Raw genomic sequence first — 10,365 nt, forward strand, 5'->3', positions numbered from 1 at the left:
TGCTGATGGGTCGATCCAAGGCTGCTGCTCACCCGTCCCCGAGCCAGGGACCCACCCTTAAAGTCCACAATCCCTCTTTGCTCCGAGGCCACAGTAAGCTCCTGCGTCCTTTGGGAAGAAAAAGAAAACAAACGGACTAGCAGCGAGCTGCCTGTAGGATTTCCGAGGTCGGTACCTGAAGTTTATTTGACCCCAGCCTAGCGGAGCTGGGGGGAAGACTTGCTTCTCGAGGTTCTTTCTGTTCAAAACCCATCCTAAGATTGTGCTCACCAAGCTGCACACAGGACTTCTGATTCATCCCAGGAAAGCTGAGCTCGGCGCTGACCTGGCTGCGTTGACCGAGCTCTCCCCAAGCCTCCCAGACGCTGCTGTCCCTGCGCGGTGCCTGCCATCCTCCCCTTCTTACCTTTCCTCCAGTATTTGCCCAGCTCCTCAGCTTCCTTGAAAATCAGTTGGCTCCACTTGGCGTCCCACTGTAACAGCTGAATAGGAAACAGCTTCCCTTTTAGGAAAGAAAAGGGTAATCTCTGCTAAAGCACGGCTTACCTCTTTCTAACACTCCAGCACGGGCACTGTACCAATAAATGCTCGTACGGCTCCTCTGTAAACCTCCAAGCCTTTTACAAAGCAAAGGGAAAATAAGGATTGGAACCCTCCAAGCCTTTTACAGAGCATAAGGATTGGAACTCTGCACCTGAAGCATTGATTGTCAAAGGCTTCTTGTCAAAAAACTGATTCCAAAGACCAGGGATCTACTTCCTATTCCAAGAGAAATAAATCCCGTATTCTCAGAGACATAAGTTGCCCAAATTCATTCAATTTCTCTAATTCCTTAATAGGGAAGTATTGGCAGCTTTTCAGCGTTCTCGTTACAATGAGAAACGGGTTCACATTTGCAAAGTTTTGGACTTTGCTAAAAAAAAAAAGGCCATCGCCTCTTAATTAGAGCAGTGCAGCATCCTTGGCAGAAGATGCTACAATAAGGGCCAGCTTCTGTCTTCTGAATGCAACCAACGGAAGAGCGACGTAGCGAGGAGGGTCCAGCACCTACCTGTGGGCATTGCAGCCCACATAAACGTTGTAAACCTAAATGATATCTATGTCATACATTATTTGCCTGCTTTGCGGGGGCGTTTTATACACACACGTACAGAGAAGTTGCTACAGGAACGCTGCACAGACTTATTAATTCCTAGGAAATAGGTTTTCACTTTTCTGATGCCTTGAAAGAAGCACTTCTGTGGTCGGGTGGCAAGGAGAAGCCGCCAAAGGTGATCAGAGTATCTGCTTACATCCGCCCTTCCTCTTACCTTCACGGCTTCCCCCCCTCCACCCTCTTACTCGAGCTGCTGCTGACAGGCTGTTTTTTCCTTTGGTGCTCATTTCGCATTATTTTAAGCCTCCTCTCCTGGTTATTGCCATGGGTATGCACAGCACCAAAGGATGTGCTTATATTTTACTCATGGCTACCGAGAGGGACGCGTGGATGTAAACCGTACCACCCTTCTTTCCCCCATTTCAAAATGCTTTCCACATATCAAGTTTCTCTTTGCACCAGACCTAAGCAACAAGAAGGAATCAACACCAAGCGACCTGCCCGCTCTCTCCAGATCACAGATAAGACGCCTCCTCTTACCGAGCACACCTCCTTCAGCGTTCATCTCGTCTCCATGAGAACAGACAGGGGGAAAAAAAAAAAGTGTATTTAAAGAAAAAAATCTGAGCAGGAACTTGGACTTGCAACTCAGTTCCGTAGCTGACAGCGTGGTCTTTCCTCTTTCTACAGCACAGATGTCCTCAGGTTAGGTACTACGGTTAGCAGCTGACTTAGCACGTACTGGGACAAGAAGCACGTTTCACAGCTCGAGCACTTTCAGGGTATTTGCAAGCTCCTAGAGATGCCCCAGGTCGATTGCCTCGAGTCGCGCTGTGCTCTGGAACAAGGAGAGCTAAATATCAAGCAAAACCGAAGCGTGACAAGGAAGGCAGAAAAGAAACTCTCAGAAAGATTGACGTCTGGTAAAAAGTGTTAAATAATAATAAAAAGCAGGGATGTCACTATGGGCTCCCCCCAGAAACCTTCGTTTTACCTATTTGATATGCTAGGTAAAACAGGTGGGGGTTTTGTTTGTTTCTGGGTTTAGCGTTTGGGTTTTTTTTTTTTTTACTAGATAGCAGCAAGAGCTCATTGACCGAGTTCTGCTTTTACCTAACAAAACAGTGTTCTTCGCCGCTGATTTCAGCTGGCTTATTAATAGCTAATAATAATACACTCCTGCAATGTAAATGCTGTTACTAGGAATACTATTAATGGAAAATGAGAGGCTTTACGTACTCTCAACTCGGAATATTGCGATAAGCCTTTAAGCACATATTAAATAACGCAGCGCCGAAAACCCGAGCGAAGGAGCCGAGCGCGGCGTGTTTGCAGCACGACGGGAACGGGCCACAGGACCGCAGCAGCTTGGTCAGCCCGTCCGATATTCCTCCCATCCGTACCACGCACAGCCTGGAAAAGTCAGGCAATAAACAGAAAAACGGCTCAAAAAAAGAAAAAAGCTGGGAGAGCAACAGGTAACAACATGGTGAAAAAGGCTAAAAACTCCTGGGAGAAGACGGCACGGGGTGATTTACATACAAATCCCGTCATTCAGCACGTACATTCAAGCCACTTACCATGTAATTAGGGATAAAGTCGAAACACTGAGCCGGGGTGTTTGACTAGCGTTCGTGCAGGTTCTCCCTGTCCACACAAAAGCACACTGTACAGAAACTTGGCACCCCAGCCCCGCGCATCAGAATAAATGTGTTTGCTTAAACCAACAAAGCCTTCAGTTTTGGAAAGTTATGGGAAACTTATTTTTACTGTCCGCCCTTCCACTTTATTTATTTTTAAAGCTTGCCAAGAACGTCCTCAGTTAAATATCCCGAGTTCCCTGCGAGGCGAGCTTCACTAAAAAGAAAAAGGTTTCGAAATCTTGCTTCAGGAACTAGCTACGGAGGATTTCCAGCTCCCTTTAAAAGAGGTTGAAATGGAACCCACCGCTGTCGGTGACCATGACTCCGCGTTTATTTTGACTGCAGTTTCTCTCACCAGAAGGCTTCGTGGGAGCTTTCGTCGCCATCTCAAAAACAGGAATCCTTTTGCGTGCCCAGGGAACGCCCAGCGCTGTTTTTTAGCTTATCGGCGGACCAGGAGGCGATCCCACGGGGCTTCGTTCTCGCGAGCGGCCATCCGACAAGCCTCCGGTGCTGCAGCTCAACTGCTGGAAATGCTGGGGCTTGGTTTTGGTTTTTAAATGCAAGGATTTGAAAGCCTTGGTTGTTTAGACGAAGCCTTCCAAATCGGAGAACCTAATTGTTTTCCGACTTATTGAGACCTCCCTTCAGCAAACACCAAAAAAGCCTCCGCGTATAAGACGTTTCTAGCGTCGACCAGGCAAGTGTATTTGGGATTGATCTCAGCTCCTCCACAACATCATTACAGAAGGAATCGCTACACAATACACGCTTTTAATCAAAGTTTCATTAAGCAGGTATCGATCCTGTCAGAGAAAAATTGCTGTATTTAATCGACTCAAGCGCAACTGCCGATGTGATCGATGCAAATTCACGCGCAACGCAACGAACTGGAGCGCCAACGGCCACAGACCCTCGTACCCCCACCGCCAGCGTTCAGATGAAACTCAGTACGCGTCCCACTCGGTTCGCTAAGTGTTCTCAGCTGGGTTTTGGGCTGAGCCCACACGCAGAAAGTCCAGGACTAATGAAATGAGTACAGCGCAGCTTCCAAGTCCAGCCCACAGCGTTTCTTGTACGCGTACATCTGTTCTTTGCGTCCTCGGGGCTGGTGCAGCGCTAACAACTAAAGGGACCGCTTAATGCAACGACTTCCATGATTTTTTTTTTCCTGATTCCACATTAACTTAACCCACAGACCAGGGCTGGAAGCGTCCTAGCGCCAGCCTGGGCTCTCAGACTCCACCTCTGACACTGCCCCAGCATCGACAACCCTAGCGTCAGGCACGTCTCCAGTTGTATTTACCGTATGTTGAAGCTCCACAAGTTCCCTCGCTTGTATTTTCTTCGGCTTTCCATCCATTTAAAAATGCATTCACTCATTTTAAGTCTGTTGTACTTGAGCTCTAAGAGCCCTCACTGTCCAATAAGCAGGCAGCTGCCCCTCCCTGGACCCTTTCTAATTTTGGAACGAGGGAGAAAAAATCCAATCCTCCCTCCTTCCTGAGGAACAAAGCAAAATTCATCCCACTCCCTATCCCAAGCTTTAGGTCAAATCTGGTTGTTCTTTTTGCAGCTGAATGGGAAGCTGCCCTTTCTGAAGAACGTAAATGTAAATTTTCTTTGGACCAGATACGCCGGAACGCATTTCTTCTCTAGCTGACCTGATTTTACTTCTTACTCAAGTTTTGCACCAACTTCTGAGAAAGCCTGAAAGGATCGATTGACTTTCATAGAAGAATTTTTAGATGGTAAGAACTTTTTCTTTACCCAAGAACTTCCCCAAGCCCAAGCGTCCACGAAAACACGGAATGGGCCCAACTCCTAAACAAGCAAACCGCCTGCTTCAGCATTTCAACCAGTTCTTCATGCTAGGCAACATGAGGAAAGGATGCATGAAAAACCATGCTCTGAAAAGTCTGGTCATGAATAAATCACCTCCAGAGAACAACGCCATAGACGTGAAATTTAATCCGGGACCTTACCTGTGCATATTCTTTCTCAATTGCAGCTCTTTTCTGACTGAACGCTCTGAAAAAAAATTGGGGAAAAAAAAGAGAGATTAATACATAGAGCAACACACTATAAATTCAGTAATTTACTCAAAAGGAGTTTCTGCTAGGAAGTCTTCACAGTTAGACGAGCAACTGAAAAGCAAAATTGTTTGACAACTGTGTACCAGGAGCCTAGCAACTCGTGCATACGTGAAGTCCACACGCAGTGTTCACGTTTCCAAGTTTTCTGGGACAAATTCAGTTCCCAGGACTACCGTGTAAATACCATTTACTTCATTAAAGGCTCATCAGCTTTCCCCTGGTATAACCAAGGCAAGAATTTGGTAGGAAAGGGAAGGATTTGGCTTTGAGTATCTAGGCTTTCTTTAAAAACAAAGCCATATTTCTTCAACAGGGTGTTTTGTGCCTGCAGCTGGGGGCAAGAGGCTCGTAAAGCCCTCGTGGTGCCCCAGCCACGTCCTGGTTTGCCCACAGCCTCCTCTACACCACGTCAGAGCCGCTTAGCTCAAGTCATTCTCGTGTCATTGGTGTCATTCCACGTTGACACCGTGCTGGGCTCCCACGCAGGAGCTCAAGGTGCACGGTCGCGCTGCGGTTTAAGGGTTTCAACGCTATCAGGCTACCTGAGGAAGAAGGTTCGACTATGAAGGAGTGTCAAGGTCTCCCCAGGTGCTGCCACAGCTGAAGTTATTCTCTTTACCCACTGAACAGCCAGAGCAGAGCGATTTCCATCAAGCTGCACCATAAACCGAGCTTAAAGGCTATGCCAGCACAAGAAAATTGAGTTTTGTTTGAACTGGTTACACAATAATTATGGCGGCACGGTAAAAAGACAATCCTCGGGAACATCCCATAATGAGGTTAACACCAATAAACACAAACAAAACGAGTTCTGAGCAGGCTTTCTGCTCCTGCCTCCTGCCTTTCACCCCCAAAAGAGCATCCAAGGCATTACAGGCTCGGCCAGCACAACGCAAAGCGAGAGCCCGAAGGCAAGGGGAGAGCTTGAAACTCTTCCAAGATCCACGACAGCCCCGAAGAGGTGGCCCTGTGCCGGCACTGACAACGTCCCCACGCAGCACGGGTGGGTACAGAAGGCTGCCCAGCCGTGCCAGCCGCAGCAGGTGAAGTTTTGTCCCAGCAGGTGAAGATTCAGATGCTCGCAGTGAACCCTCTTCCGTAAATATTCAAGGTCCTTAATGTGCTACAAACCCATTTATTTCAGGTCTTCCTGTTCCCAAGTCCAATATCCCAGCCAGTTTAGCAAGCACACCCAAAAACACAATTCCTTTCCGAAAGAACTTGACTTTTACAAGTACAAATGGCTTCGGAGGCAGCTATGAGGAAACCCAGAATAAGTTATCCGCACTGCAAAGGTAACAAAACAAGCAGCGCTCTTTGAAACCTAAATCTGGGAAGACTGCAAGGCAAAGGCCGTTATTTTCTAATTCTCAGCTAATCTTATTTGGAAACGTATAATCAGAGCTAAATGCTGAGGATACTCGGTTTACACAAAGCGTGGATTTGGAGCCGTGTATTTCACCACGAGTTGTTTTTTGTTTTTTTTTCCCCCATACAAAACAAATTCCACTTAAACTAATGGCATACCAATAATTGTGACAAGCTGGAAGCGTAAGATATCCCCTACGAACCTCCTATATTAAGAGGTTTACACTGGAGAAGAAAAACAAAAGCCTTCAACCGGCCCCGGTATAGAATTACAAAATACCATGCAAATCAAATTTACCCACGAAACCGACGGATATTTTGGCCTCGGACCTGGCACGCCTGCAAGCTCCGGCACGAAGAGAAAGCGCTGCGCAGCAGCAGCTCCGTAAACGAGAACCATTTCAGAGCAGTTTTCGATTTTGCTCTGTCAAACCCCCCCCCCGCTTAAAGTAAAAAATAAATAAATACACGAGATGGCAAGACGTCGCGTAACTCCGTTTATACAACTCGGATTCGCGTTTGATCTGTGTTTTGGTGAATAACAAAAATGGGAAGCGCTGCAAGACTGGCAGCCTCGGCCATCTGCATTCCTTGAAGCTGTTCTGTGCCGCTTTGTGACTGCATTTCCCTCGATTAGTCAAACACAAAGCTGTTTTTAACCTCGGGACAGTTTATACGGGAATCCTTTTATGACACCATAAATACATTACAAAACACGAAGAACTATGAGACCGAGGCAGGCATATTTCCCAGGAGAAATTATTTCTAGCAGAATGAAAAAAAAAGATTCCCTAATAAATGCATCGTATTTTCTTGACTTGGGAAACCAGAAAGTTTTCCTGCGAGCATCTAGGCTTTATGTGCTGAGCTGGGATGTTCTTACCCTTACTGACAGGCAGGATGGACAAGTTCATTCGTATCAGGAAACGTTTGGCTCCGTAAGTTAATAAAGTGTTGTGTTACTGAAAGGGTTTTAAGACATCTGTTAGCGGGCCTGCAAGAAAGCAGTGACGTTATTTAGGGTTTCGTTAAACTAGGATGTATTAATATCTATTAACATACTCGCAAACTAATGGTTGATTAAATCTAAGAGACGTTAGAATGATTGTGCACGCAGGGAAGTTCAGGTTTTGTTTCTGCACAGTAGTTCCTAAGCCTCGACCATTGTCATGCTTGTGTCCTTTACCCCACCAAAACCAGCTCAGAAGCATTTCAAGTCCTTGTCTGCTTAAAAAGACAAGAAAGAAGAAATACAATGAAGTTCAACAATATTTGGTGTACATTCTCAGGCTCTGGCCACCTTCCGTTTTCACTCTGATACTTGCCACGATCTTCGCATTTCAGGAAGATCCTGACTTAGCTTCCTGGTCTCCAAAAATGAAAAAAAAAGCAATAAAAATTAGACTCACCAGCAGGTCAAGCTGATGCCATGTAAAAACCAGCACGTTATTACGCACCCAGAGTGCGACCAGGCACCTGCCTTTAAAAGAGCCTGCGGCTAGGGAACACCGCTGCACGCCCGGGGGGGAAGTCTCATCGATGTCTCATCGGGGAAGTTTTCCCAATGGTTTCAACACAGGGGATCTAAAACTGAGAGGCAATGCCAGCCTCCCACATCATTTCCTCGCACGCTGCTGCCTACAGACACTCGCTCGGCTTCCTGCTGTGTCTGAGCAGGACGAACCTAAGCCTGGAGGGATGACGAAGGCACGCTTCTTTTGAAGAACGACCAGCAGGAGAAGCGGTCAAGTGGCAGCAAGCGGCCAAAACGCAAGCGGCGGTCTCTCCAGAATGATTAGTGTGACAACGAGAGCCACAGGTGGGGCTGGAAAGGACTCCTCTTCCTGACTAAATGCTGGTGGTATGAGTACCTGAAGAGGAGGAGGATGGAAATGGTTCTGCTGCACAGCAGGATTTGATCCACCGACATCTCTCCGGTACGTTCCGCACCGCACCCCGGGATGATACGCCCCGAGGCCAGCAATTCTTTGGTCTAACCTAGCTTACAGAGCTTTACACCACAAATATCAGTATGACGCAGTATCTTGGTGTTAAAGAAGTCAGACCTCATGATCTGACCTCCCCTTGGGCTCCGTGGAGCCGTAAGGAAGCAGGGGAGGAGAAGCCAGGCTTACCGGCATCCCCGCTGCCAGCGCTGTTGGACCCGTCACCCCAAAACCCCGCACACAAAATCCAGCAGCCAGCAGGAATTTAAACCACTCACCATCAATCAAATTAAAACGAGAAATGCAATGAAACGTCCGGGTGCATTTGGAAGTTTGCACCGTAAATAAGCTTAACAACACGGAGCACGGAGCTCGGTCGGAGCGATGCGTGAAGACGACGTCCTGCGGGGCTGTCAGGGTCACCGGTGGGTGGCTGCCCCCTGGGGTGGCATCGCCTAAGGCTCCCCTTCTTACAGAAATCTGTGCATTATCACTGAAATTAATGCTTATCCAGTCACACAAATCTAAGGATGAAAGCCACAGACTACGCGTTAAAAAACAGAAGTACGGCGACGGTGAATTACCCTATATATTAAAAAGCTCATTTAGCTACGGTTAGAAAGCGAGACAAAATGTAAAAAGACACTTCATGCACAGGTCTACGTATATAAATGAAAGGAGGGTTAAAAATAAAAGGAGGACTGAATTTGTATTTGGTGAGTGTATTTCCACTTGAAGGCTGAGAAACTCAACAACAAGCCAAGCAGTGACCCGAACCACATCTGGAACGAGTCGCCGTGAGAAGTCAGGGCACACAATGGTCAGAATCCAGATGAAGAATTGGTACAACTCACCTAGCACGAGCAGTTTGTGTTAATGCAGCTTTTGGGCTACGGACGTTCGGGTTAATCGTTCAGGAATTTTACTGAAAAAAATTTAAACGCATACAAACGCAAAGCGCTTGAAAGCGTGCCAATCAGCAGCACACCTGAAACCTCCCAAAATATTCAACCGTGGAAATGCACCTGCCTTCATTGACCTTGACCTGAGAGAGTCACCCATGCTGCACTAACAAAAGCGAGGAGCAGCAAAGGAGCCGAGACACCGAGCTCTGGAGACAAGATCTCCCGCGTCAGCAGAACGTGCGGCACAGCATTGACACTTTGAGTACCATTCATCCGAAAGACGAAGAAAGGAGACAGGTCTGGGGGGAATTACACTTGCACACCCTGCACTCTTCAAACTGTTAATTCCGTATCGCTAACAGAAGCGGAATGACAAAGGCGGTATCATTTTCTCTTTGCCAACCTCACTGAGCTGACAGAAAGTAAAATGCACGTTGAAGATGCAAATCAATGGAGTAGATCTGCAAAGCTCCGATACAGTAGGAAAAAGAATGGAAAACAAGAACTGAAGAAATAACAGGTTTTGCACTGTTTCGACTTTTCCTTTTAGCTGTAATTTCAAAATTCAGTTTGAAAAGAATCTGTTTATCCCGTCAAGTGGTCTTCAACACAAGAATCGTAGAGCACGTTGCAACTGATTTTACATCAAATCAATCCAAAGTGCAAGGAGGTGAATCAGCAAATACAGGGACACCACAAGATTTCCAGCTCCCCCCAAAAACAGATCAAAAATAATTCATGACATCAGGGATTATGCCAGCAGGAGTTCCCAATTCCTCCTTGTAATACACAGAGCGCAAGGACGCTCTGTTGGCAACGATGCCCCAGCTACTACTACATTGATTTTTTTTTTAAAAAAAGATGAAAGGAAACACCCAAACATTCCTAGTAACATTAAGACATTCAGCTCCTACTTCTTTTTTCTATTCTTTATTTTTTTTAAATCAACCCAGCCCACACACACCAGAGGAAGCAACCCCAGAAAAAGCGAAAGCCAAAATTCTGTGCCAGGGTGGAATCGGGCAGGTGTTTGCTTAGAAGCGTTCGGTCTTTTTGTGGCATTTCAGAGAAGAGATGAACAAAAATCACTACGGAACAGCCTCAAAACCACCTACTTAGCAGTGAATAAATGCATGAACAGAGTCTCTTGGCAGAAAAAGTCCCAATGTACCTTTCAAAAAAAAAAAAAACCTGCCTGTGACAAGTTGAAGCGCAGTGTTAGACATCAATTCCCTGCCTCCCTTAACAGACAAAGGGATCCAGAACGCCTTTTACGACGCTAAGATGTGTTTGGTGATGAAATGTGTTTAT

At 46.6% G+C, this 10,365-nt stretch overlaps 1 protein-coding gene across 2 annotated transcripts in view; it reads right to left on the bottom strand.

Annotated features, from left to right (window-relative positions):
• Positions 1-10,365, bottom strand: part of FCHSD2 (FCH and double SH3 domains 2) — a 141,993-nt gene that overhangs the window by 111,762 nt on the left and 19,866 nt on the right. For both annotated transcript variants that reach the window (XM_035343767.1, XM_035343760.1), the window contains exon 2: positions 4,725-4,770. In XM_035343767.1, the coding sequence (XP_035199658.1) occupies positions 4,725-4,770 (46 nt within the window). The remainder of the gene's footprint in view (positions 1-4,724; positions 4,771-10,365) is intronic.

Source organism: Oxyura jamaicensis, chromosome 1 (assembly GCF_011077185.1).
Source record: "Oxyura jamaicensis isolate SHBP4307 breed ruddy duck chromosome 1, BPBGC_Ojam_1.0, whole genome shotgun sequence".
In the NCBI taxonomy this organism is placed as follows: Eukaryota; Metazoa; Chordata; class Aves; order Anseriformes; family Anatidae; genus Oxyura; species Oxyura jamaicensis.